This window comes from Grus americana, chromosome 1 (assembly GCF_028858705.1).
Source record: "Grus americana isolate bGruAme1 chromosome 1, bGruAme1.mat, whole genome shotgun sequence".
Taxonomy (NCBI): domain Eukaryota; kingdom Metazoa; phylum Chordata; class Aves; order Gruiformes; family Gruidae; genus Grus; species Grus americana.
This window is the reverse complement of record NC_072852.1, coordinates 217,003,428-217,030,251: the sequence shown is the minus strand read 5'-3', so window position 1 is coordinate 217,030,251 and position 26,824 is coordinate 217,003,428. Positions and strand designations below refer to the sequence as shown.

Below are 26,824 nucleotides of genomic sequence, written 5' to 3'. Positions count from 1 at the left end.
ACACGGACACTTGTGTGCTCCATCCATCCATCCATGCATCCATCCATGCATCCATGTCCTGACAGAGGTGTGTGGCTGTTCGTGTACCCCCGTGCTCCGCAGTGAAACACCCTTGTGTTGTTTGCACACTTCCTTGGCTGAGACTGAAACCCATCCACAACACATCACTTGCAAATACAAGTGTCCTGCCCGTGCTTGTCCCTTCCTGCCGTGCACAGGGTGGTTTGTAGCGGAATGGGGAAAATAAAGCCTGGCTCACACGCACAAATGCCTCATCTTCTCTGCGAACATCCAAATATTGCAAAATTTGAAAGAGACAGGCACTCGAAGGCAGGACTTCCCAGATTTCAGTGTTAAAAGCATGAAATCCTCACCGTCTAACCATGTGGTGAGTCACGTTGGCGTAAAGTTGGTGACAACTCCCAGCAGCGTCCCTCTCCTCCCTACACGGGAGGGTGGCTGCGGGCAGTCACCACCGCCACTGTACATTGCACAATCTTCTATACTGTAAGACTGGGTAAATATTGACGGGCGACTTTGCACTTTGCATTCGCCACTTGCGGAGCTTCCTTCTCCTTTTGAGACGCGCATGCAGAGCCCAAGATGAAGGTTGAGTTTGCTCCGCTCTCCGTGCCAATGCAGAGAAGGCTTCAGACGGCATCGGTGGTTCAATGGGTCTTCAGCTTCCTAGGTCTTGGTAAGAGACATCTCCTTTTCCTTCTCTGAGAAGCCAGAGCAGCTTTTGCCCCAACCCTTTCTCTTCTCGACCCCAGGGAAGACCTGGGACCGAAGGCAAGTGGCATTAAAGGCATCTTCTGGGAGCCTGCAGTGAATCCCAGGCCATGTTAGGACAAGCGATTAACAGCAGATGTTGAATTCGCATGTCTCTGTTTGTCTCACTGTAGGAAGAGCGGTGTGGGAAGCTCTGTCTCACTAAAGCAGTTTTATTGTTTGGGTTTTGTTTTTTTTTTTTTTCTTTGTGGTTTTTTTTTCTTTGTTTTGTTTCTTCTCGTCACCCAATCTGAGCACGGTGGCAGTAGGGAAGTGCACGTCTGCATGTCTGTGCTTGGGCACGTCTGCTAAACCCATTTTCAGCTTCTCCTGCTCTTTAGGTTTAGTGTTTTCCTGGTCTAAGGTCCTGCCCTGCTCAGCATTATCTGAGAGAAATGCCATTCCTGTGCCTGAGGGATGGTACGATGGGCGCAGCACGGGCAGCTCTGCTTTGCAACCCTGGGAACAGACATTTCATTTCATACAGATGCCCCTGCACACCCCAAAAAGGGCATTTTCCCAGGAAAACCCAAGCAGGTTGGGGAAGAGACACATTAACAAACTGGGACCCTGACTCACTACTGTGTGGAGAGCATCAAGTGCTGATGGAAATGAGGGACATGCAGTTTTAGATAGGATAGGATAGGATAGGATAGGATACACCAGGAAATAAGGAGATGGAAGAGCCAGAGGCAAGTTATCAGAGAGTGCAAACTACCTGGAGAGATTTAGAACCCATCAGGAGCCAAGCTGGAAGGTGACATCCCAGAGTTTCCCATTGCCATGCCAATTCTTAATCTCAGATGGGATCTGTGTAAAGCTTCTGCTTTACTGTGGCAGGATGGTTGTTGACTAGCCCCAATATGCAGAGGCAGCAGATCTTTGTGTATATACAGGTCCTGGCACACAAGTATTTCCAAAACAGTACCTGCAAAGGAAGCATAGGCTATGCTTCAAAGCCTCATGAAGTTTCGGAGATGGCTCCATCCAAACTCTGCTACAGACCAGGGGCTGAATGGCCACCTCCACACCAGTATCTGATGGACTGGAGCACTGGGCCATGCTGGTCCAGACGGTGTAGTTGTTGTTTGCGTGCTTCTTGGCATAGGTTTGGCCCATGCTAAGTAACACTTGTCCAAATGACACGTTGGCAAGGTGTTGACAATGGCAGAGGCCAGGGACCATTGCTGGTAGCCAGGATGGCTGAAGCTGCCCTTCATTGGAAGAGAAGAGAATTAGCAACATGGACATGACTGGGCAATGCTGTTCACGCACTGGGTGAGCAAATGGGCTCTGCTGAGTTGCTTTGGAGAGGTGTAACCAGTGTGGCATCTTGGGTTGCTCTGGGGCAAGCTGGAGGACATCCCTCTCCAGATGTAGGGGAAATCCTGGTGTGGCAGTGGTGGCATGACCAGCTGAGCTGTCACAAAACATGGTTATGGCATGGCAGAGCGCAGGGCGCCTGGTGCCATCGTGTACTTGCGTTATAAACTCTGGGGCACTTCTAGTGCAGAAGAGATCCCAGATGTGGTCAACCTTCCCCTGCACACTGGAGACCACCTTGCAGGAGGAGACATGGGTGTTAGCAGCGCAGGGGAAGGGAGAGCTGGGAAAAGCCATGCAGCCCTGGCCCCAGCCAGCCAGCCAGGGACATTTTATCATGAATCATAGAATGAATCACAGACTGCCTTGGGTTGGAAGGGACCTTAAAGCCCATCTAGGTCCAACCCCCTGCCATGGGCAGGGACACCCTCCACTAGCCCAGCTTGCCCAAAGCCCCATCCAACCTGGCCTTCAACACTGCCAGGGAGCCAGGGGCAGCCACAGCTTCTCGGGGCAACCTGTGCCAGGGCCTCAGCACCCTCACAGGGAAGAATTTCTGCCTCACATCCCATCTCCATCTCCCCTCCTGCAGCTTCAGGCCATTCCCCCTTGGCCTGTCCCTCCCTGCCCTTGTCACCAGTCCCTCTCCGGCTTTCCTGGAGCCCCTTTGGGGACTGGAAGGGGCTCTAAGGTCTCCCTGGAGCCTTCTCTTCTCCAGGCTGAACAAGCCCAACTCTCTCAGCCTGTCTCCATAGCAGAGGTGCTCCAGCCCTCACATCATCTCTGTGGCCCTTCGTGGCCCTATCTTTTGGGGTGCTCTGTAGCTCCCTCTCTGCCCCTGCACCTGGATTTCCTTCCATGGTGCCTGGATGGGATGGGGCTGTGACGTTAACAAGGAATACAACAACACATCCCCATTCTCAGCATGGATAGAGCTGGGACTTAAGGAGCTTTAACGGTGTTTTCCAGCAAAACAACTTCCACTGCAGATTTTACCCTTCTTGGTATTGGGTTCAAGCTGGCACTTGACCTTTCAGTGATGGAGATGACTGCTGGAGCCACTTGAAAGCCAGAAAATGGTCAGGAGGGAGGAAACCTCTGCAGTCGGAGAGTAACGTGGAGCTGCTCGAAACGCAGGCTCTGCCTCCTGCAGGGAAATGCAGCTTGCTCCGAAAGAAGATGAGATCCAAACCCAGACCTTCTTCATGGCCAGCCTTCCAGAAATTACTGTCTTACCCTGGAACAGTTTGATTTCGCGTTTGGTTTTTTTTTTTTTTTGTGTGTGATACAATCTGAAACCAAATGCAGTTAAGAAATGTTGTAGGAAAGGCATTAGAAAGGTGAGAACCAAACCTTGTGGAGCTATTCCAGCTGGTTTGATTAATTTTACAAAGTTTCTTTAAGCCTGGATCTTTCTGCCCAAAACCTCCCAATTTAACAACCGCAAAAGCTTGGTACTAAAGGGATACCCTTAATCTCATCCCATGAGCTGCCAAACACTCCATGCCACACTCAGTTATAACCCTCAGGCACAGAGATCAGACCTTCTGTGGGCAGGATTTGGCCACCGGCTGGTTTTTTCTCTCTGAGGCAGGCTTGTGCTGCTGCTGCCAGAAAAGGGCTCTCGAAAACACACGGTCAGCTGCTGCCAGACGTTTGCACAGCCCTTTGGCTGGAGATCCCAGCAGCTGCCGCTCGGCAGCACTGGTTGCAGGCAGCTGTTGCTATGGTTGTGCAAATGCATCCCCCGAGAAGCCAAGGATCGAGCGAGGGGTCATTCATTCTCCACGGGGCGCTGGATGAGTGCTGCAGCTCGACCCCGGTGCTGGCAGGGAGCTCTGCTGCAGCATCTCTCGCAACGGGCAGGCATTGTCCACGCTGCCGGTTTTCTCGAGGATGCTCCTGGCAAGGGCACCGAGACAAAAGGTGCCGTTTGCTTCAGACGCTTACAGCTGCTGGAAGGAGAGTGCACGGTGCAAGGATGGGATGCAGGGCATGGAATGGGGACACCATTGCCTCCCCACTGCAGGATCCCAGTCCTGACCAGTGCCCTCTCCTAATGCAGCACAGCCAGGCTTCTGCAGGGCACTGAAATCAGCAAGCTGGTGCCCAGACCTGCTGCACCTCTTCCCGCTGCCTCCCTGATTCCCATCTCCATGGACTCAGGCATGGGCATCCATCCAGACACAGCACGCAGAAGCATTAGTGTAGGGCCAAACCCATGCAAACAAACCCAGGGCAGGGGCAGGAGACCTGTGCACGCCACCTCTGCAGATCCAGCGTACGACACCCAGCCTTTGAACCCGTTCAATCAGCAGGGTTGGCTCAAAGGGCACACGGTGCCAGCAGGAGTCAGGCCCCCTTCACAGCTGAGCGTAGTCCACAGCGTGGGACAGCCTGGCCAGGCTTGGCTGTGCCGAGGGGTACGGGATCTGTGCAGGCTGTCACTGTCAGGGGCTCTAGGCTGGCACTGGGGACCTCAGCAATGTGCATCTTGAAACCCTCCTGACAAGTGCAATATGAATCTGACCCATTCTGGGGCCACTGCGATGCCAAAAATCTCTTTCCGAACGTTGCTGATTTTCCTATTTCGGGCTGAATGAGCAAATGTTGGGTTAGCAGCAATGTTGGGCCCAGCAGCACTTAGTCGTGACATGGTCCCTGTTTCGACTTGACCAGAAAAGTCCTCCATGTGCTTCTAGCCTGTGGCTCGCTTGGGGCCCATGGCATATACGTGTGTGTCGTCTGTGATATGCCCATGTTTTCATCCAGGGAGGGACTTGCAGCTCACAACAAAACTACTTAATGCAAGATACCCACCACCAAATGCTTCATTTTAGCTCTGAGCTTCTTTGAGGGAGTCCAGCCCAGGAAACCACTTGGCCTGTGAGGAGATCGAAGAAAGCCATCACATCCACATGGACGTGTCTTCTCTTTACTGACTCCCATACAGCCATGGAGACATGAGATGCTGGGTCCTGGATCATGAAGAGCTGCTTCAGGAGCACCCCTGGTCAACAGGCTGGGTGCAGATCATTGTGGTCTTGCAGTTCAGGAATGTCCCACGACTGCTTAACCCAGAGCCATACCTCACCACGAACAACCACAGACAAACCTCCTGGCATCTGACCTGAACAGAAAGTGTAAAATTTAGGGTCTGTAAGGATCTTTCCTTCTTTTCAAGGGTGCTTTGGTTTTGGTGTTAGTTTGAAGGGGTCTCTCTTCACTTTCCACAGCAGAGTAGGCACTGCAACAGCTAACCTCAGCCTAGGATTGTCTGGCCATTTTCAGATAACTGAACTGATGTGATTGCAAAGACATGCATGATGCCCTTAGATGTCCTCTTGCAGCCCATGGTGATGTCTGCCTTGAAAGGGCTTTGCGTAAGGGCCTAAGCCATTTTATAACGATTTAGCATGTGCAGTTGGGCTACCTCGCAAGAGTCCAAACCTGCAGAGGGAGGAGATGAGGATCACGTCTGTTTGCAACCGCAACTCCAAACCTGCCTGTTCCTCCTGACTGTGCAACCACAGCTTGAGAGATTGCAGCCTGAGACTGGGAATGAAGGGACTTATGGGGGCAGAAAGGTGGAAGGTAGATACTGTAGTGATGCTGTGGCTGAGCCATGTTATAACCACGTCATTGCCATTTGTGTGCCTGATCACCTGCATTCCACATCCTCACCAGAGAGCTTGCTCCCATGGAGAGCTTGATCAAGCTGGGGATTGGAAATAGATGGTCTTTAAGGTCCCTTCCAACCCAAACCATTTTATGATTCTAAGCTGGAGAGCTTGTCTGGCTTTGCAGAGCCCTGGCAGCCGATGGGGTTCAAAGATGGGTTTCTAATGAACCTGCAATTTGTAGGTTTCCCCCCATCTCCATCATGACGCAGACTGCCATCTCTTCCAGCAGCATTTCTGAGACCCGACAGCCCTTTGTGGGTTGCTCTGTGGGCACAGCGGGTTGTACATAGGCTGGAGTTTGGCCCCAGGAGGGAGATATCTGCTGAGGTTCCTTGGCCAAGAGCCGAATGCTGTGTTCATGATATCCTTTAAAGTGTTTGCCTGGCTGGTAGCCCAGAAAATGACAGTTGTTCGTAAGAAAGCAGATGCTGAGGGAAATATGGCTTTCATCTGGGCAGCTCTGAAGTGGTCCCCAGTCCAGGGAGGGACAGACAAGAAACCCTCATAATTCCTCATTTTCCTTTTGGGATTCCCCTCAAGGGAAGAAAGCAATGATTATGGGGAACAGCCTCACAACAAGCAAATATTCCTGTTTGCCACCCATCCCTTCTGTCCTGTCCTGCAGAAAAGAAGCAGAAGGAGCAAGGACGTGGCTTTAGGTTGTCCTTGCTGCTCTGCCTCTGGGACATGACCCATGGAGGGAGGGGAGTGTGTGTTCCCCTCCAGCATGGATACAGGAAAGAATCAGGATTTACAGGAATAGAAGTAGATCTTGGCTCCTGGTGCACAGTCCTCTCTAGCCCTTAGCTCAAGTGGATACAGGATTTGGCCCTGTCTTGGGTGGAATGTTATTTTTCAGTGGCTTGGAGAACAAGGACACTCTGAGATATGAAGAGTCACTAACCTAAAAGTGGCTGGGTTGGTGCTGGTGAAGGGACCCTGGAGCCAGGCTGAAGAGCATGAAGTCCCAGGCAGTGGGGCTGGTGGTAGACCAAGCCTGGGGACCTGACATGGCTTTCAGGAACCAGCAGTACAGCTCTGTGGCAAATATCTTGCCACTGGTGGTCCAGAAAGTCTCGGTGTCTAACCGATGGGATTGTACCACCTCTGCGATGTTTTTAATATAGAATTTAAGGACATGACACAAAGACATCTGCAAGAAAGTTGAAAGGGGGACAGCAATCTCCCTTGATCCAAGCAGCTATGATGACTCCCCCTTGCACACCAGGCAGCGGTACAGAGTGCCCCCTTCTCACCAAAATACAGCCCATAAATAATCATGCATCTGCCTAAGGCTGGGATTGCTTTGGATGCAGACAATAGGATTTAACTGTACACTTTCTGGAACTTTCCTGTCTCTTTGGTCCCATCCACAGCAACTTTCAGACTGAGGGTCCATTCTGGGACAGGAATGGGCTCCTTTTCCACAGCAACCAGGACACTGTACAAGCACACACACACAAAAATATCTTAAGATTGAGTGAAGGTCACTGTGTGCATATTCTGCCCTGCAAAGAAAAAGTTGAATTACAAATGAATCGAGGGAGAAATTAATAATTATATAATTGCAAGATAAAGCCTCACTTGGGTGATAAATGCATGGATTTGGACCAGAACAACTCCTTCATTTTGCAGAATGTACTTTGAGCTTTGCACGGTATGATAAAGAGAATTAGGCATTGCACAGTTTCGCAGCAGACCTGATGACCTGGCTCCCAGGTGCAGTAAAATTGCAACCTCCGCGCTGTTCCTCAAGCGGTGTTTATGTGTCATGCAGACCCTGGAGCTTCGTTTCACGCTGCGCGCTATTCTCCTCAAGAGTTATAAAGACTGCGTCTGTGGCATTTGAAAGGAGTGGTGCCAGGAAGGAGCAGTGGTTCGTTGTGACCTGGAGGATGCCTCGCAGGTTAGACCTGACGCTCTGCAGAGGGCTGCGGTGTTTCCCCATGCACTGCCTACCCAGACGCCTGCCACAGTGTCTCTGCCTATATGAGCACATAAGATGTCATTTCAGCTTTAAGGAGATTTAGGATCCTCCTAGGTTATTGCTTTTTTTTTCCCCCATAGGAATTATCAGTACATCATGCCAGTGTTTCAAAAAGGGGCAGGGATTTGTTTTTACGTGCTAGGCTCGGGGATCATAGAATCACAGAATGGTTTGGGTTGGAAGGGACCTTAAAGATCATCTAGTTCCAACCCCCCTGCTGCGGGCAGGGACACCCTCCACTAGCCCAGCTTGCCCAAAGCCCCATCCAACCTGGCCTTCAACACTTCCAGGGATGGGGCCTCCACAACCTCTCTGGGCAACCTGTTCCAGTGCCTCACCACTCTGACAGTAAAGAATTTCTTTCTAACATCTAATCTAAATCGACCCTCCTTCAGCTTAAACCCATTACCCCTTGTCCTGTCACTACACTCCCTCATAAACAGTCCCTCCCCAGCTTTCCTGGAGCCCCTTTGGGGACTGGTAAGCCGCAATTAGATCTCCCTGCAGCCGCCTTTTCTCCAGGCTGAACAAGCCCAACTCTCTCAGCCTGTCCTCATAGGAGAGGTGCTCCAGCCCTCGCATCATCTCTGTGGCCTCCTCTGGACTCACTCCAACAGCTCCATGTCCTTCTTGTGCTGGGGACCCCAGAGCTGGACGCAGTACTGCAGGGGGGTCTCACCAGAGCGGAGCAGAGGGGCAGAATCCCCTCCCTCGACCTGCTGGTCACGCTGCTGGTGATGCAGCCCAGGACACGGTTGGCTTTCTGGGCTGCAAGCGCACATTGCTGGGTCATGTTGAGCTTCTCGTCCCCCAACACCCCCAAGTCCTTCTCCTCAGGGCTGCTCTCCATCCATTCTCTGCCCAGCCTGGAGTTGTGCTTGGGATTGCGCCGACCCACATGCAGGACCTTGCACTTGGCCTTGTTGAACTTCATGCGGTTCGCACGGTCCCACCTCTCCAGCCTGTCCAGGTCCCTCTGGATGGCATCCCTTCCCTCCAGCGTGTCGACCGCACCACACAGCTTGGCGCTGTCAGCAAACTTGCTGAGGGTGCACTCGATCCCACTGTCCATGTGGGATAAGGGCGACTTATCACCAAAAAACATAACAAAACAAAAAGACTACAAACCAAACCTACTTATTTATCCTTAAATAAAAGCAAACAGGAGGTACAAGGAGATCTTAACCAAGAGCATTGTATACCTCTTCTCTGATAGGCCGTAGTTAAGATGAGCTGGAGGGGGCAGGAGCCAGGTGACTCCCAAAGATGAAAATCCAGGTCTCAGAAGATGAGGGCATGGATGCATCTATCTCAAAGCTGAGGCTGAAGCTGAACAGGGCATCTCCATCCTCATGTCCTTCAGCCCTGGGTGCCGGATCTGTGATGAAGACCCAGAAAAGAACAACATATACAACCCACCACACATGATGTAACCCATGATCTGGGGAAAGCAAAGGGCTTGGATGAATGGGTTTTTTTTTTTAGCTCAATTTCCCCCTTCACAGACAACACCAAGACTTCCACAGGGACAGATGGAGAGGACGTAGCTCTTCCCAAGCACTTCTTAGGGCATCTGCCTTGCCAGGTGGCATCTTGGTGGCCACCAGCACTTCTCAGTCTCTGTGTAGACAGACAACATTGGGCTTGGGTGGGATCCGATGTACCAAGTGACTTTTCTTCTTTTGTTCCCATGCAAAAACACAGGGCATGAGGGAGGTGGGAGGTAGAGGGCAAAGCTGAGCACTGACTGGAAGCAGCTCAGAAATGTCTTTAATGACTTGGGAAAGTCCCAAGTCATTAAAGTCTTGGGGAATGAAATAGACCATTCTTATAAAATCTGTGATGATGCCAAGTTAAAAGGACTGAAAATCCTCCAGAGGCCAGGATTAGAGTTAAGAGTGAACCCGAGAAGTGGAGGAAAAGGTCCAAAATCAATAAGAAAAAAAATCATTAAAGACTAAAATCTTATCTATGGGAAGATAAAAAAATTAAAAATCCAAGACACAATTAAAATGGGGAATTGATAGCTCAGGACAAAGCTATTGGGGACTGTACAGACAGGGAGTAGTGCCTCGCTTTGCTGCCATTGCAAAATGCCAGGTGTCATCGGGGAGTATTAACAGGAGTTTTGGGGTAAAACATGGGCATCATCATTGCAGAGATCAGACTGACTTCAGAGAAAAGCCAGACAGCAAAGAGATAGAGATCTGATCCATGAGAAGCCTCTGAATGCAGTGAGGTCCATCACCCTTGTGAGAAGAAGGGAACACAGTGGTCTTTGGAGAAATAGGTGGTTGCTGCAAGGATGGTGCTTGGTTGCTTTCCAGGTTCCTGGGGCAGACAGGAAAGAAACCACCTCTTTACCTCAAAGGTGCCTTCACACTGATAAAATAATTCAGCAACAAGCCCAGTGAAGGCTTGGGCTCCATCCCAGGTCCAAACGGATGGAGTTCCTTCAGGTGAATGATTTCTCGCCCAAAGTCCACCTAACCCAACTGCAAACTCACTGCCTGGCTTTTCTCTCAGCACAGTGCTGCACAGCTGCCTTCATCGCGCTCTTCTTCACCCGTTTTTGGCTGGTCAGTGCCCTCTACGCTGCATGGTGGTTCATAGACAGGGAAAAACCCAGCAAAGGTGGGAGACGGATCCATTGCCTCCGGAACAGCGTTGTCTGGCAGTACATGAGGGACTATTTCCCCATCACGGTAAGTGTCACCGATCCCATCGGCTCTTAGGAGATTCAGGGACCAACTTCATTCTTGGTGTTTGGAGACGAGTCTGGGGTCAGCAGTCATGGCATGGGGTGCTTGGAGGTCGGTGTTGAAGGACTGTCTTCCCAGCTCCTGGATTACTGCATGACCCAGAAAAAATGTAGACCACCATTTTCACAACCAGATCCTTTAACTATCTGTATTTACACACCCATTTAACCTCGTTTCATTCCAGCAGTTAGGGAAATCTCCCCTTGCCTGTTTCCTATGTGCATATTGTGACACTCCTGCTCTTCGGGTAGCTCAGCATTTACCCAGTGGACACAGGGCCAAGTTTTGACCAAAATCCAAGAGGTCCTGGTGCCCTGCAAGGTCAGCATCCCCTTCTGTTGGGGAAGAGGCTGGATGGGTAAAGCCGGGTGTGCACTGGGCAGTCTCACAGAGTTGCTGTTCTGCTGAAAGGGACTTCTGTGACATTTCCAGATTTATTTTAATGCATGTGGTAGGCCTTTGCCCTTACTCTTATCCCCTTGGCATGACATGAACACATGGATCAGCACGAAGTCCTGCCTCAGAGCCATCACAAGTCAGTATGAATCTGAGCAATGAAGCAGAAGAGTTCATGGGCCGTGCAGGGGAGTGAGTTTCTAGGGTAGACCAAGCTATGACTATTTGTAAGATAATTCATGTAATGAAACATTGCCTGTTGAGGGAACTCAGATGGGATGTGGACAGCTGTGCCTCATGGTTAGAGACAGCCTGGAGCTAGGAGCTGGGTGCTGCAGTCAGGGTACAATGAAGTGGGGAGCCCAAGCATCCACAGGACTCATTAGCCAAAAGGAAAACCAAGAGCCCAGGCTGAGAGTCCGTCCTGCATAGAGTAGGGCCTGGGATAAGGATGAGCGGGAGTGGGAGCAAAGCGAAGACCACAGATGACATGCCCAAAGTCACCCACCAGGTTTGCTGCTCAACCAGAAGCAAGAGCCAGCTCTTTTAAATCCCAGTCCTGCACTTCAACAGTAAGATGTGAGACTTCTTTCTTCAGCTCGTCATCTTCAGCAGATCCCCAATAAAACACACACGAAATTTTCAAGATCCTGGAGTACAGACTGCAAGATTGGTGCGGAAGGTTATTAATTTAGGGCAGAAGTCAGAGCTGGGCAAAAAATGAGAAAATGAGGTCTATCTGGATCTCTTCTACCATTTCTAGGCAGATCATATGCATACTTGTGTTATAACAACTCAGATGGGTATGTCTGCCTCTCAAATTATCATGCCTGAAATGTATCTTCTGAAGTCACATCATCCCCTTTTGCAGGCCACAGCTCAGTACGATATCGACCCTAATGCTGCGGGTAAAGCAGGGGCTCTGCCAAGCCACAGCCTTCTTACACAGATAGTGTAACGTTGCTCCTTTTCATCAGAGTGGAAACATCACTTGATATCAAGGCAAAGTGCATCAGTCCAGAAGAGCAACACCATGGTGATACTTAGATCTGCCTGTAAAGGCACCACCTTCAGGATACTCCAAAATCAAATGTTGCCCAAGGAAAATCAGAGCTTCCCCCCCCCCCCCCCCCTGTGATTTCCCCTACCCTCATTTCAATTTTCTTCTCATCCCCAATGTGCCTCTTGGGTTGGCGAAGGTGGAGGAGCAAAGGGCAGTGTTGTCTGTGACTGTGTCTGGTTAGTGGCGTACGGCACTGTGCAAGCTGTGATCGCCTCTCACAGGACCTGGGTGCAACTGGTAGAGATAGATGTGCTGGGTTCAACCAGACCATCACCCTCCCTTCCCACTGCTGTGGAAAATTCAAGTAAATGCACGTAATTTGTGCTGGAAGCTGGCATATACTAACCAAACTTCCCATGTCTCAGCTGGGTGAACTGCAACTCCGAGTTGCCTCTCTACAAGACCATCAAAGAATCATAGAATTGTTTAGGTTGGAAAAGAACTTTAAGATCATCAAGTCCAACTGTTAACCCAGCACTGCCAAGGCCACCACTAAACCATGTCCCCAAGCACCACATCTACACGGCTTTTAAATCCCTCCAGGGATGGGGACTCCACCACTGCCCTGGGCAGCCTGTTCCAGTGACTGACAACCCTTGCGGTGAAGAAATATCTCCTGATCTCCAACCTAAACCTCCCCTGGCACCACTGGAGGCCATTTCCTCTTGTCCTGTCCATCAGAGTAAGTCCACCTTGCGTGCGTCCTAGTGCCATTGAGTTTCTTTGCTCAAAGGCATGGCACAAAATGATGCAGAGGACCTGCAGGGAGTTATTTTATGGCTAATCTCAGAGCTTAACTTGTGATTTAAGGGCTTCTGGATGAGATTCAAAGCAAGGCCCCCAAAAGGTATGTCATAGTCTTCAGGGGAGGGATGGGAGCACATCCCAGGAAAGCTTGTGGTGAGTTTTACCAGAAGGGACAGGTAATATTTTATGACGTTTAATAGGAAACACCAAGTGGGTTCCCAATAAATTATTCTCAAGGTTGCCTTAGAAAATGCTAGAATCGCTATGAGCTATTTATGTGGCTGTAACGATTCTATGCAATATACGTTCTGTAAATTACTTGTGGCCATAAGCTGCCACTTGGGCAATGTCGGACCAACCTCTCTGCTAAAACATAACTGCCAGCTAAACCCAGCGACACTTCTTCTCCTGTCCCTTTGTAAGGACATGGACACCTCCTCCTGGGTGCCACACCGCATCGTCCGTCTGTCCTTCCCTGCCTGGGTACCACTGCCAGGCAAGGAGGACCTGGCAGGAGGACCAGTAAGACCAGTAGAGGGAGCATGGCTACTGGGTTTGGCTGCAGCTCTCTGGGTGACGCACGGAGGCTTTGGTGGAGCCTTTCTCCCCACTGGTCAGAGGGGGGCTCTGCAAAAGGACAGCATGTAATAAAAAGGGTATTATAATCAAGCTATCACATAATATTATTTCCCAAAACCGTTGTCTCAGTCTTCCATGCTTTGTTTGCTCAAGGAATTAGCTAAAATATAAGGTTTAACAGCCCTTGCTGAATGTACCTGCTATCGTTTGTCACTACAAGAGCATGGGAAAACGCTTGGCATCCCCGGCATCCCCAACATCCCGCAGCAAGGAGCTCCCCAGATGAACCACGCAGTGTGAAGACTTCCCTGCTCATTTCACTGGAACCTCCCTGCTTAGCCCACATAAATCCTGTCCCACCTACCCATGCCACTCCTGGTTTTATACTCTATTATATCCCTCATCTCCCAGTTTTTTCCCACCTAAAACCCCCAAATACACTTGCTTACTTGCCCAGAAGGCATTTCACTTCATACCGCCGAGCACGAGCTGATTTGTTCCTAGCAGCGTGGAAGTTAAGCATTGTAAATATTGCTTTAACCACCCTGCACGCCGCTTTCATGATGAACTAAGCTGAGCTTTTCATGTGAACACGCACAGCTGGATGCTCCTATAGACCTCTCACTTGCCCAAAGCCCCAGCCAGAACAGGGGCACAAGGGGAATGGGATTTTGGGAGACAGACAGGGTGGGCACCCAGCACCCCGGGCTGTATTTGTGTGTAGATTGAGTTCATTTAGCTCTGGAGGATTAGGCATTCTGGGAAGATTAAATGTGGCTCCTAATCCTCCCAGATCCCAGCAGCAAACTTAGCACGGCCAAGCATCAGTGTTTGGAGGCAGGAAGAGCTGCCTGTTATTTTTATTTTAGGAAGTGGCTTTAAATGCTGCTTTTAAAGGATCCCTGGGCATGTTTGCAGCTGTGGAAGCAAAGAGAGGTTGGGATGAGCATCTGTTTTCTGGGGATCTGGGCAGCGTGAATTTGCACTTTGCTGCAGCAAGTGTCTGGCACGTGGGAGCGTGCAAGCTCCAAGCGTGCCTCTGCAGCGTGTGCAAGGAGCACCCCCTGCCGATACCACCCTTGCACAAGTACCACTTCAATGCTTGGGTTTTTTTCCCCTTGGAGCTGATGTATTTTATTTAGGGATTTGGGAATTTGAGGGTCAGGCAGGACCTGAATGTGTTGGGGTGATTTTAAAAGGGGGATGAGAAAAAAGGACTGAGGATCCAAGGGGGCATCCAGTACATGGCTCAGGAAAGTTATTTCTGCTTCATCCGCCTGTATTTTAACCCTGTTCTAGTCCTTCTTTTTTATACACCCTCATGATGGGCCTGCAATACATGGCTGAGCTAAGCTGGGCCTTAAAAGTGGGGAAAATATACCAAGAGGTGTAAAATGAATCTGTTTGGGACTGGCTACAGTTGAACCAGTATCCAGTGATGCCTGCTATGGGTTGATGTTGCCTCCAGAGAGATTTTGGGTACCTTGGACTGCTCTACCTATGCTATATTCAATAAGCAGTCAATAATCTGCTGCTGCCAGTTCTCTGCCCAAACCCTTATGTCCATTTGCACAGTCCCTTCCCCATCATTTATCAACGTGGCATCTTTATTACGAAGGGTAAACCCAGCATTACAATAAAAACCAATTTCTCTATCACATGGCCAAGCGAATGCACATCTTCATTGCTTCTTCTCCCCAGCCCCATCCCCTCCTGCTGTAAGACTGCTGTCACTAACCTCCTTCACACAGCCAAGGTGCTTTGGTAACTTCAGCTGAGGAGCACCATGGACGTGAAGAAGGTGAGGATGGGGGTGAAATGGGGAAAGCATAAGCTTGAAAAGATCCATCTCTGTCATAGTCCTCAAACAGAAGTCACTGTCTCTTGCTGACTGTAAATTGGGGCTGGATGCTTGGCTTAGACAAGACATTTCACCTTTAAATCACACAACATGGGTTACAAGTTAAATCTAGCAGCAGGAAGCTAAAATTAAGGTTTTAGAGGGACAAATCCTGTCTTCAGGTGCTGTCACCATTCAGAGCAACCCCAGCAGGCACCATCTTACCAGCTTTATTCAGGGCAGTCTGAGAAGTGTCTGCTGTGTGAAGGTCTCCGTGGTCTTCACTGCACCTTTTTCTGCTTGTGAAGAGCCACAGGACATTTCTTACTAGCCTTGGGATTATCTAAGTGCCAGTTGGACCTTATTATCTATAGCAACTGGCAGAGTCCCAACCTCTGTCATTGTGCCTGGGGACTTGCTGGTGTTATTTTTTTTTTATTAGCGTAACTAAAATGAGTTACTGGAGAATCAGTTGACCCCTAGGACCTGTGATTTGGGATGGCTCCATCCCATAAACCAGTCATTCTCATAATTGCATAAACCATGATGGGGGTTATTTGAGTGTGTTGTGGTTCTGGGGAAGTACAAGGCGTTGCAGAGAGGGGGCAGGTCAAGTTCACGTCAACCAAACCCTGACAGGAATGTTTTCTTTCTTCTCATAGAAGAGTGGTATTATTTGTAACTGGGAATTTTGTGTCGTGGGCCATGACATTAAATATACTTTCTGATTTCCAGCAGTCTTGGCTGTTCACTTTGCTTCCTTCTGTTGGCTGGAGGAGAGAAGAGGGATTTTTAGGGCAAAAGCAAGATATGGCCAAATGGCCCAAAGCCACCTCTCTATCCTTTTCTGAGGAAATTCTCTGTCCAATATCTTGGCCCTTTCTTCTCTGTCCTTGGGTGACCTTAAGTAAGAGAGAGGCCACCACTGAGGTCAGATCCGCCAGAGGACTGTGTTCCACCATCTGCACTGCCAAGCAATGTGCTAAGCCACTGGATAATGGAGGTCCTACAAGACCCTAAAAGCAGCATCACACAAAACAAGGGAAGACTCGGGCGTTTTGGAGATGTCATGCTTGTCCAGCTTTGGGAGCGAGGGTGATGAAGTCCCATCCTAACCCAGTTTAAACCCACCTGGCTGGTCAGACTCCCTGATACTTGCTGCAAACACAGGTCTGACCTGGCACTGTGGCACCTGGAGAAAACCCCAGTGCCCAAAGCCCTCTTTCCCCAACTGCTCCTCTCAGACTGTCACCATTTCTGGGACCTAAACCCCATCTTCCTTGGCAGCTGCCGACAGCACTCAGATATTTGTCCTTCTTTTGATCTCTCATCCAGAGACCCTTGGGTGGGCTACCCGCTTCTCTTCTCCTTGGCACACTTCCTCCTTCTTTGGATCTGGCTGGATTTCTAGATATCTCTGCTGAGTTTCATCCCACAGAGAATCTGTCTGCATGTTTCGTCCTGCAAGAGATGCTCTTTGGAGGTGCCTGGGTGGACAGCAAGGGACCTGAAGATTTGCTTAGCACAAAGTTGAAAGGAGGTTTGTCCTACTTAAGAGCAAATTAATGAACATAACATCCTTGGAAACAGAGTGTGGGGCCAGAGAAGGATGGAAATCCAATAGCAATTCAGTTTGGAAGACTTTAAAAGAAGAAGGCACAAGCTTGCTGACCAGCTTTCCTGACCACATCCTCCTCTGCTCTGCGAATGGCTGCAGGGGTGATGCTGTGCTACTCCCTGTCTCCCACCACATGTTCATCTACTCCTAAGGATGCAACGTCATGGCATGTCAGTGCCTTCCCTGACTACAGGTCCCCTGGCATGGCAAGCACCGTGCAGTGCCCATACTCATCTTGACTTGACTTGATCTAATTCCTCACTTAATGACTTTTTAATCCCTCCAGCCCTGCAAACAATGCTGGCTAGGGGCCTGGATATCACTTCATCTCCAGGGTGCACTGGACCACCCAGCCCACCAACCCTTTTGACTCAGGGAGAATTTCACTTTCCTCAAGCATTAGTGCACCAGCCTCACACGAGGAATCGCCCGTCCTCTGTCTTCCTGTGATTTGGGGCAGGACACACCAGTCCATAAGGGACAACAAGGAAACCCCAACCACATCTCAAGGGGTGAATTAAAGCAGCCTTGTTAAACCAGTGCTGAACTCCTGTGCTGATACAGCCACTCAGAAGGCCTAACTTCAATTAGCTTAATTCCACTCCAAAATTAATTTTAAAAAAAACCCAAACCAAAACAAAACCCAAATGAAGGCCACTTTAATTCTAGCTAAGAGCATCTGCTTGGGATTTTAATACAGTTTGACTAATCCAGTTTAAAAGTAATTTGGATTAATGTGCTTGAGATCCTTGCCAGTACATGGGCCCTTGTTAGAGCTCCTGAAATTCTGCGTGTGCATTTCCCTAACAAACACAGCTGGCAGTGCATGGAGCAGGTGTCACCAAGTCTCTGCGGGACCTGGGGAACCGAGGCAGGGTTTCACCCATGTCTTGGACCCACATTTGAGTTGATAGAGTAAAGGAAGGGTTCTGCCACAGAGCGATCACTGTGAGCACTGAACAACTGTAGCTGTCAAGATACTTGTCCATGAAGGAGAAGCATAAAGTAGGCCTCATCCTTCAAGACACAAATTTAAGTTCATTTGTTGGGAAGGTCAAGACAACCCCAGATCTGGGATCTGGAAGGACTCATAACACCTTCGAAAAAGGATCATTACTGCTGTCAGCAGCCAAGAAACAAGCCATCATCCCAACCACGCCAAGGAGAAGCTCAGGGAAGCCATGGTTTATTTGGAGAGCGCAACCCTGACCTAATAACAGCTCTTTGCCTTTGGACCATAGGTCATGCACACTAATTTGGCATCCCTCAGACACCTCTGAGATGAGAAACTGCTCTTGTCTTACCAAGAAAACTTCAAATTGAGCACTTGTCTCGCTGTTTACGCTCAGACCAGCTTGGCTAGACCCTTAAGTCCTTTGACAATTATTGAAGGTTCAACTCACCCAGAAAGACCAGAGCAGCAGATGCCATCCGCTGGGTGTGGAAACGACAACCTGGCCAAGCCAGGAGGGAGGAGCGTCCCACCCCTCTGTACTTCAACCTCAGCCCCATTAAGCACATCAAGGCTGGTGTGTACGAGAGATCCAGGCTGTGCAATGTCAGGGATTAACCTTCCTGGCCGTTTGGGAACAACCTGTGGTACAGAGATTGACCTCTGGCAGGAGGAGGGGAGGAGGCGAATAAACAGCGGGAACAGTCCAGATGGGAGGGTCAAGTTTCTGCGTTAAAGAGTTTCCAGAAGGAGAAGGGTGGTTTAGAGTCCAGGCACCTGACCTATGGCGTAAGAGACTTTGCCCAAGTCTCCTCCCTGCTCCAGATTTCCTTCTCAGTCTTGTACAAGCTCTTTGGTTTCTCTTTAAATTGTGGCCAAATCACCCAAATGTGAGCAGACACTGTGACAAAATGGGGACTTTCTCTCTCCTCCTTTGCTTATGCCCTGGAAGGAGCCCAGTTTACAAAACTGAAAGAGGCAAAAAATTCAACAAAGTCACTAAGATGTGGTCAGTGCTACTGCAGGAGACAGCTCTTGCGGAAACATTAACCAGATCCACTAACTCTTGAATGACCAGACACCCACCCTCTAGCTGCCCATGGCTTAGAGTAGGGATTCAAAAAACACAGAATCACAGGCTGGCAGGGGGTGGAAGGGACCTCTGGAGATCATCTGCTCCAACCCTCTGTGCTCAAGCAGGGCCACCCAGAGCTGGTTGTCCAGGACTGTGTCTAGATGGTTTTTTAATATCCCCAAGGGTGGAGACTCCACAACTTCTCTGGATAACCTGTGCCAGTGCTCGGCCACCCTCACAGTGAAAAAGTGTTTCCTGATGTTCAGAGGGACCCTCCTGTGTTTCAGTTTGTGCCCATGGCCTCTGGTCCTGGCACTGGGAACCGCTGGGAAGAGCCTGGCCCCGTCCTCTTGGCACCCTCCCTGCAGGTACTTATGGACATTGATGAGATCCCCCTGAGCCTTCTCTTCTCCAGGCTGAACCGTCCCAGCTCTCTCAGCCTCTCCTCATAGCAGAGATGCTCCAGTCCCTTTATCACCTTCACGGCCCTTTGCTGACCTCCCTCCACATGCTGGCAATATATCTAATGCAGCCCAGGATACCATTTGCCTTTGCTGTGATGTCTCATTGCTGCGTCACCTTCAACTTGGTGTCCACTAGGATCTCCAGGTCCTTTTCTTCCAAACTGGGTGGCCCTCAGCATGTATTAGTGCATGGGACTGATCATCCCCAGGTGTGGGACTTTGTACTTCTCCTTGTTGAACTTCATGATATTCCTGTCAGCCAGATACATAGGATACACAGAGTTGGATACATAGATCATGGTCAAACTCCAAAACACATGTGTGGTTTGAAAGGCCAAATCCAGAACCAACAATGGTTGGTAGGACTTGAGACGTTAGTGGCATTGAGGTCACTAGGGATATGAGGAATCATTTATCAGTGACAGATGTGCTATTCAGGGGCATCATAAAACATCAGGGGTTGCATTTGGCTTTGTCTGTGGCCAGAATTAGTCTTAAAAACAAACAAAAGAGCACCCAGAAAATAATCTGATAATGCAGAGCAAGATGAAAAATGCAGTATCTGAAAATAGGTGTGCACTACAACAAATAAAATAAATCACAAGGTGATATCAACGGAAAGTATCAAGAGGAAATATGATCAGCCAGAAATAGAACTGGAAAGATTGCTGGTTGGTGGGTGTCCAGTCCTTGTAGGGGGACATAACCTCCCTCTTCTCTTCCTTCACTTCTTGTCAAGAGATTCACAGAATCACAGAATGTTTTGGGTTGGAAGGGACCTTAAAGATCATCTGGCCCAACCCCCCCTGCAGTGAGCACAGACACCCTCCACTAGACCAGGTTGCTCAGAGCCAAGTCCTACCTGACCTGGACTGTTTCCAGGAATGGGGCATCTACCACCTCTCCAGGCAACTTGTTCCAGTGTTTCACCACCCTCAGTGTAAAAAATTTCTTCCTTATATCTAGTCTGAATGTCTCCTCCTTTAGTTTAAAACCATCACCCCTTGTCCTATCACTACAGGCCCTATTCTTCATTCTTTCCTCTCCTGTCCTCTCTCCCCCTTCATTAGGGTGAGCACCAAGGCAGCAGCTGGATGCCTCCTAGGGAGGGTTTTAAGGACGTGAGGTGTCTTAGCACAGGTGAACTCTCCCGTTGAAGCAGTTTGCACAGCTCAGTGGATACCCTGAATTTGGCTTTTCATTACCAAGGAGAGTGGTTTGAGCTTGGGGTGCAACCAGGCGTTGAGCCTGCTGTCAACCCCCCTCCTTGCCACCCCGTGCGCACACAGACGTAGATTTAGCGGTTTCCAACACACCCCGAGCATCTCGCCTCCCTACTTATAAATCACACAGAGATGAGAGGCTGTTTGGAAGCTGAAGATGAATGCAGGAAACATTGATGCAAGATGAGATTACTCAAAAATGAGCAAATGGTGGCAGGGGCCCTGGGCACTTAGTATTTCAGCCATCTGCCCCTCTTCCTGCCTAGGCACCTCTGCACCCGGGCAGCGGTGGGACTCTTGTTTGTCCGTTCCCCTCATTAAGAGCAGGCGCTTGAATGGGCTCATGTGTACAGTCAACAGTGCCTTAGGACAGATGGGAAATTAGCCCCGGCGTAAGAAAGTAAAATGCACCTTTGTGATTAACCTGCGGTTCTGGCTGCTTCTAGGAAAACACATGCACCATTAGCTGCTCCCCGAGCGCGGATGGGACCGGGGTACTCGGAGGGGTGATGCGCTAAAACGCACGGGGCTTTTTTGGTTCTTCTAGAGCACGAGTGCCTTGGAGCTGTTTGGAAATTCATGGTGGCTCTGTGATGGCTAACCTTGGAAAATTTCATCCTTCCCTGGTGCTGTGAGCATCCTTGGCACCCATGAAAGGGTGCAGAGGCGTCAGCATTCAGTTTTGACTGCTTCTGCCTGGGTTATGCACATACTGGTTGGTGTTGGCATGACAGCGTCTTCTCGGTGGCACAGCTGGAGAGTGGGTTTGTCACACCAGCCCCTCTTCTCTGGGCAGTCCATAACAAGTGTAAATCCAAGAGTGCAAATCCTGGTTGTCCCTTATCTCCCTTTAATCATCCCGTCTTCTGCTGTGGCACCCGTTATCCCATGTAGCATCTCCCAGGCTCCAAACCCAGTTTCAGACTGGCTGAGTATTTCAGCTAGCTGCTTAGCCAACCCTCAAGGCTGGACATGTGCTGTGTCTGCAATCTGTGCTCTAAATCCATCTCTAAAGGCTGGACATGGGCATTCGCCCATTCCCTCCTCCTGGTAAAATTGCAGCAACCTTGGGCAGATATCCATTGCTCTTTGATGGACTCATGGATTACCTGGGCACCTAACACAGGCAGAAGGGCTGGGTTCTTCCAGGCTTTCCCCAGTGGAAAGAAAACCATCAGCTTGTTCTCTGTTAGGACAGGATAAATCTTGGGTCCACACCATGTTGTTGAGCACGGGCACACCCCTGCACCAGGTAGCAGCTTTACATGGATCATTACCAGAGTGATTCTGCCCTCCCTTTGCTGTTCTGGTTGTGGGGTGAAGAAGGGGGGATATAATCACCCTTTTCTCACTCTTTAGCTTTGTTTTCCCATAATAGAAAATGTATTTTAAACAAAGTAGGTTCCCAACAGTATCTAGGCCAGCTCAAGACAACATGAGGAACTGTGCCATTGGAAATGTCATTTTGGGCCAATGGGTGGGAGGAGATGGAAATACAGGCAATGAAATACATCTCAGTTCCAGCTGGCCTTTTCCAACAGAAGGCACGGTGGGTGCCTTCCTACCAGGAATGCCCTATCCGCTCTCCATAGCCAATGCTCCATCCCCCCAAGGTGACAGCACTAATTCATGCCCTCTTTTTGGCTCCATCCCCATGTCCAGCTGGTGAAGACGGCGGAGCTGGACCCTAGGCAGAACTACCTGATGGGATTTCATCCCCACGGGGTCCTGGCAGCAGGAGCCTTTATCAATTTCTGCACAGAGGCATCAGGCTTCTCCACGCTTTTCCCGGGTATCACCCCGCACCTGATGATGCTCTCCCTATGGTTTCGCATCCCCTTCTTCAGGGACTACCTGATGAGTGGAGGTAAGCAGGGCAGCAGCACGGGCAAGCGGTGGGATTGTGGGTGAGTAGCATGCTTTTTGAGGGAGCAGAGACTGAAGACAGCAGGGGGGCTTGGGAAGAGGAGTCAAGGGTCTGTTTGTCCCCATCTGCGGCCAATCTGATCCCATGCATGGACACAGCTACTTGAGATGGCACCCAAAACCTCTCTGAAGTTAAAAATTTCCCTCTTAGCTCTTATCTCTTGTCATTCAACTTCATAGATCACGTCTGAGCTCAGGGCATCGCTGTGCCAGGCGCTGTGTAAGAGCAAAACGCAGAGCAGACCGTGAGCAGAAATGCTGAGACCAGCAGGACAGGGGGGGTCCTGTATTTTTTTCTTTCCATGCAAATAACATTCAGGCTTGAAATTGTAATTGCCACCGAAAGAAGGAGAAAACCTATTTTTGCAAAGCTGCTGCTGCTTGCGGGGAAGCAGCATCCAGGGAGAGAGGATGCAAACAGCAAGCTCACGCTGTTGCAAAACCACATGGCAGCAGAAAGAAATGAAAAGGAATAGGTAAAAATTAAATGGAGAGAGGAGAAAAGGAGTCTGGAGAGATTTTTGGAGACCGGCAGGAGATGACCTCCATCACTCACTGGTGGGCTTGGGGAATGGCCACTTCTCCAGCCGAATGGGCTCATGTGGTGGGCAGGATTCAATAGACTAAACAAAGGCATCCAGCTCTGCCTGAGATACCCCAGGGCATTCACCACCCTGTTTTCCACAAAAACTCTGGCTCCTGCTGCTGAAAAAATATTTACGTGGACAGCAAGGAATCATTAACAGTGAGAGACGAGAGAGTTATGACCCAGGAGAAAGAAGGTTTAATCGCTGTAATGTGGGAGTTTGGTGCATAGCTCATTTTCAGGTTGATTGAATCCATTTGACAAAAAGGTTTTAATTTGCAAATTATTTCAGCCCGTGAAACAAGGATTTTTTAAAGAACTGAAAACAGCGTTGCTTTGTCATTTCTGAATTAAATGTTTCTAACTTCTGAAAGTAAATACCAACAACAGACCAAATTCTGCGTTAAATTCCACTTTAAATTAGCAGCATCCACTGAAATTCGTGTGTGTTTTGACCTAAAGCAAATGTTTCACTGCCTCTGGAATGATTCAGGGTTGGACATGGTTTCATCTGACAACAAACCGAAACAGATTTTCCCTGGGGCTTAAGTGCAGCTAGTTCTCAGTTTACTTTTCCTGATTATTTTTTTTTTTCCGTTTCTCACTTCTGGACCAGACAGCAAAGGAATAATTGCATATTCACACAGCAGATCTGTGCATGAACCCAGCACCTTTCAGGGGACCTGGGCTGAGATTGCCAAAGTGTAGGGAAACTCTGAAAATAAAGTGCCTGGCACCCCTCTGGAGCTGGATAATGGGGGGAAAAAAGTGCAGAGCAAACCACAGTCATGTGGGTTTTACAGATGTTCATTTTTTCTTCCTCTCTGACCTCCAGGGCTTGTCTCTTCCGACAAGGAGAGTGCATCCTATGTGCTGCAGAGGCCAGAGGGTGGGAACATGCTGGCTATCATCGTCGGTGGGGCGCAGGAGGCGCTGGATGCCCGGCCGGGATCCTACACCTTGTTGCTGAAGAATAGGAAGGGATTTGTCCGCTTGGCCATCAAGCACGGGTGATGCAGGGGATGGGGGCAAGGGGCGCTTGGGGAGGGATGCTCTCGTCTCTGGCTGGTTAATAGGGTGTTCCTGCTGGTTTTGGAGAAGGGGGAAAGGTGTTTTGGGGTGGGCTTTGCTAATCATGCCCCATTGTTGGGTTTGGCTCCCCACAGCACCCCGCTGGTCCCCGTCTTTTCCTTTGGGGAGAATGACCTCTTCGAGCAGGTGAGGAACCCCAAGGGTTCCTGGCTGCGGCAACTCCAGCACCGGCTCCAGCAGATCATGGGCATCTCCCTTCCTCTCTTCCACGCACGAGGCATCTTCCAGTACAGCTTCGGGCTGGTACCCTACCGACGGCCCATCTGCACCGTGGGTAAGTCCTTCCTCGGCACACCAGCACGATGGTGGCCACACACAGCCTGGCCAGAGGGAGGACCAGGGACAATCCCTGGGTTGTGTCATCCTCCTTCTGGGCTGGGGCACCATGCCAGAAAGCACGAGCTGCCGTGGGCTGGAAATGCGCTGGCAAAGGAGCATCCCCAACTGCTCAGGTGTCACGCTGGTTTGGGACTCTGGCTTGGCCTTATGACAGAGCCCAGGTCATCTGGATTGTGTGGGGAAAGCCCCAGAGCAAACGTGGCCACCCCATCACCCTTATGGGATGCAGCCAACCCCAACCCCAGCACAACCGGGTGATACAAACCCCTGTGATAGTGCTGGGTTAAAGCCAATTTCACAAACACAAGTAGGACAACACCCAAGCAGTCTGCAGGTTTGCTCAGCACTCAGTGCAGACGGAGCGGCAAACTCCAACCTATTTGCACATGAACAAGGCAAGCCATTTCAACCGCAGATCGTGCCCACGGGAGATCAAATTTAAAGGAAGTCTTTGGTTTTGAAAAAGTTTTGCCTGGTTTCAACAACTCCATGTTTAACCCACCAGCTTGACTGATGCTCTGTGAATTAGTCTAATTAAAGAGGCTGTTTGGAAGGTCAGAGCTCATCCCACTGATTAGGTTTGACAGCCAGCAATTACTTCTAATTGTTTTACAACCTGTTTGGATTGTCTCAATGGTTTTACGAGCTGTGCAGTATCACAAGGGCTCTTCATTAGTCCGATGAGGAGCAGCGTTACACGATGATGAAACCCTCCGCCACTTGACAAACACAATTTGAGTGAGAGGCCAGAGCAAGAGAGGTATCTCATGGGCTTCCCTGTCCCCTGCAGGCAGCTGGTCCTGTTGCTGGTGGCTCTGGGACATGGGAGGGGGCTTCTTCTAGTGCCCTTGAAAAAAGCATGATTTTCTAAAGATATGGGGGCACTTGTTGCCTCATAAAAATCAGATGCTTCACAGAAGCTTTAATCTGAGCAAAGTGGAAGCATCCCAATCGGTAGTGTATGTAGGTTGTCTTGGGATCCTCCATACCTCAGTTTTCCCATTTGCAATGCACATTCCCAGGGCCATGTGGAAATAGCTTGGGAAGTTCAACCCAAATATTAGGATGATGTTGTCTTTATCTGCAGCACTTCTGAGATGTTAGGAGCAGCTGTAGGGACTGCGTTGGGATGCAATACTTTTTACTTCAAAGAGCTATAGAGAGGGTCTTTGGCATTAACCAACTTTGCAGATGGGGAAACTGAGGCAAGGAGAGATGTGACCTAGGAGGCCAGGATCTGAACTTCCATTTCACTACCTCCTTGGCTGTGCTCCCCCCGCAAACCCCAGGAGATGACTGCTCATATCCATCTACCCACCGCATCCTTGGAGAGGTGGACCCCAGCTCTGTGCTAAGACATGCAAAGTGTCCAGAGGGACCTGACGCTGGCTCCTCCTAATGCCTGCCCTTGTTTTCCAGTTGGGAAGCCAATTCCAGTGCAGAGGAAGCACAGACCCTCTGAGGAAGAAGTTGATCAAGTCCATCAGAAATACCTAAATGAATTGTGCAACCTCTTTGAGGAGCACAAAGCTAAGTATAACATTCCGGAAGACAGACACCTGGAATTTATATAGAGCTCATCAAGCAAGGTGAAACCATGGACTTCACACTCCAAGTTTTCCCCTATCTCTGGAACTATATCACAACCTCACTTTACTCACATTTAACATATGGCCTATACTGTGTAGGGAGGAGGACTTGATTTTCCCATCATTTGCATGGGTTTAGAGACACACTTTTCATTTTTAGTCCCTGTAGGACACATGAAAGATATAAAGAAGAAGAAAATAAAATATCCCATCTGTGGTCAGCACTGCTGAAACTCCCCAGAAGAAAACTCACCCTTCCAGGCTGGCACAGAGGCCAGTTTTTCAAGACATTTCCAAGCAGAGATGAATTATTGAAAGTTTCCTTTGCATTCTTTTCATTCAGAAATGGAACGACGAGCCATAATTTCTGCTGAATGCATATGGTTTTTTTAAATATAATTTGCCTGGATCAACAAATGGTCATTGTTTGGTTAGTGTTCTGAGTGTCTTTAATTGTTCTGGGCTCTTTTCTCCTCACCTGAAACACAATCAGAAAGCTCATATTCCCAGCACGGTGCTGGGCTCCCTCGGCAGCACCATGATGCCATACCCCACTGGGGCAAAAGAAATAAAACCTTTATAAAGGGCAAGAGCTCATCCAGAGGATTCCTGGATTCTGAGAGTCCTGCTTTAATTTTATTAATTTAACCCCTACATGGGGGTGCCTTGGACTAGTCACCAGCTATGGCAGCACTGTCGCTGCGCATTTCGTTTTACAAACGAGGCCATTTCCTAAAGAGAGAGCATGGCCGGGAGACGAGAGAAGGGACAAGTGATTTGGGACAGGAAATATGGCCACGTTTGGCAGG

General features: G+C 49.6%; 1 protein-coding gene across 1 annotated transcript; it reads left to right on the top strand.

Annotated features, from left to right (window-relative positions):
- Nucleotides 1-559: 559 nt before the first annotated feature.
- Nucleotides 560-26,068, top strand: MOGAT2 (monoacylglycerol O-acyltransferase 2). Its single transcript, XM_054813536.1, has 6 exons — nt 560-697; nt 10,291-10,469; nt 22,146-22,350; nt 23,831-24,005; nt 24,162-24,361; nt 25,846-26,068. Exons 1-6 carry the CDS (start codon nt 604-606, stop codon nt 25,998-26,000), a joined length of 1,008 nt encoding a protein of 335 aa, XP_054669511.1. The 5' UTR covers nt 560-603; the 3' UTR covers nt 26,001-26,068.
- The last annotated feature ends 756 nt before the right edge of the window (nt 26,069-26,824 follow it).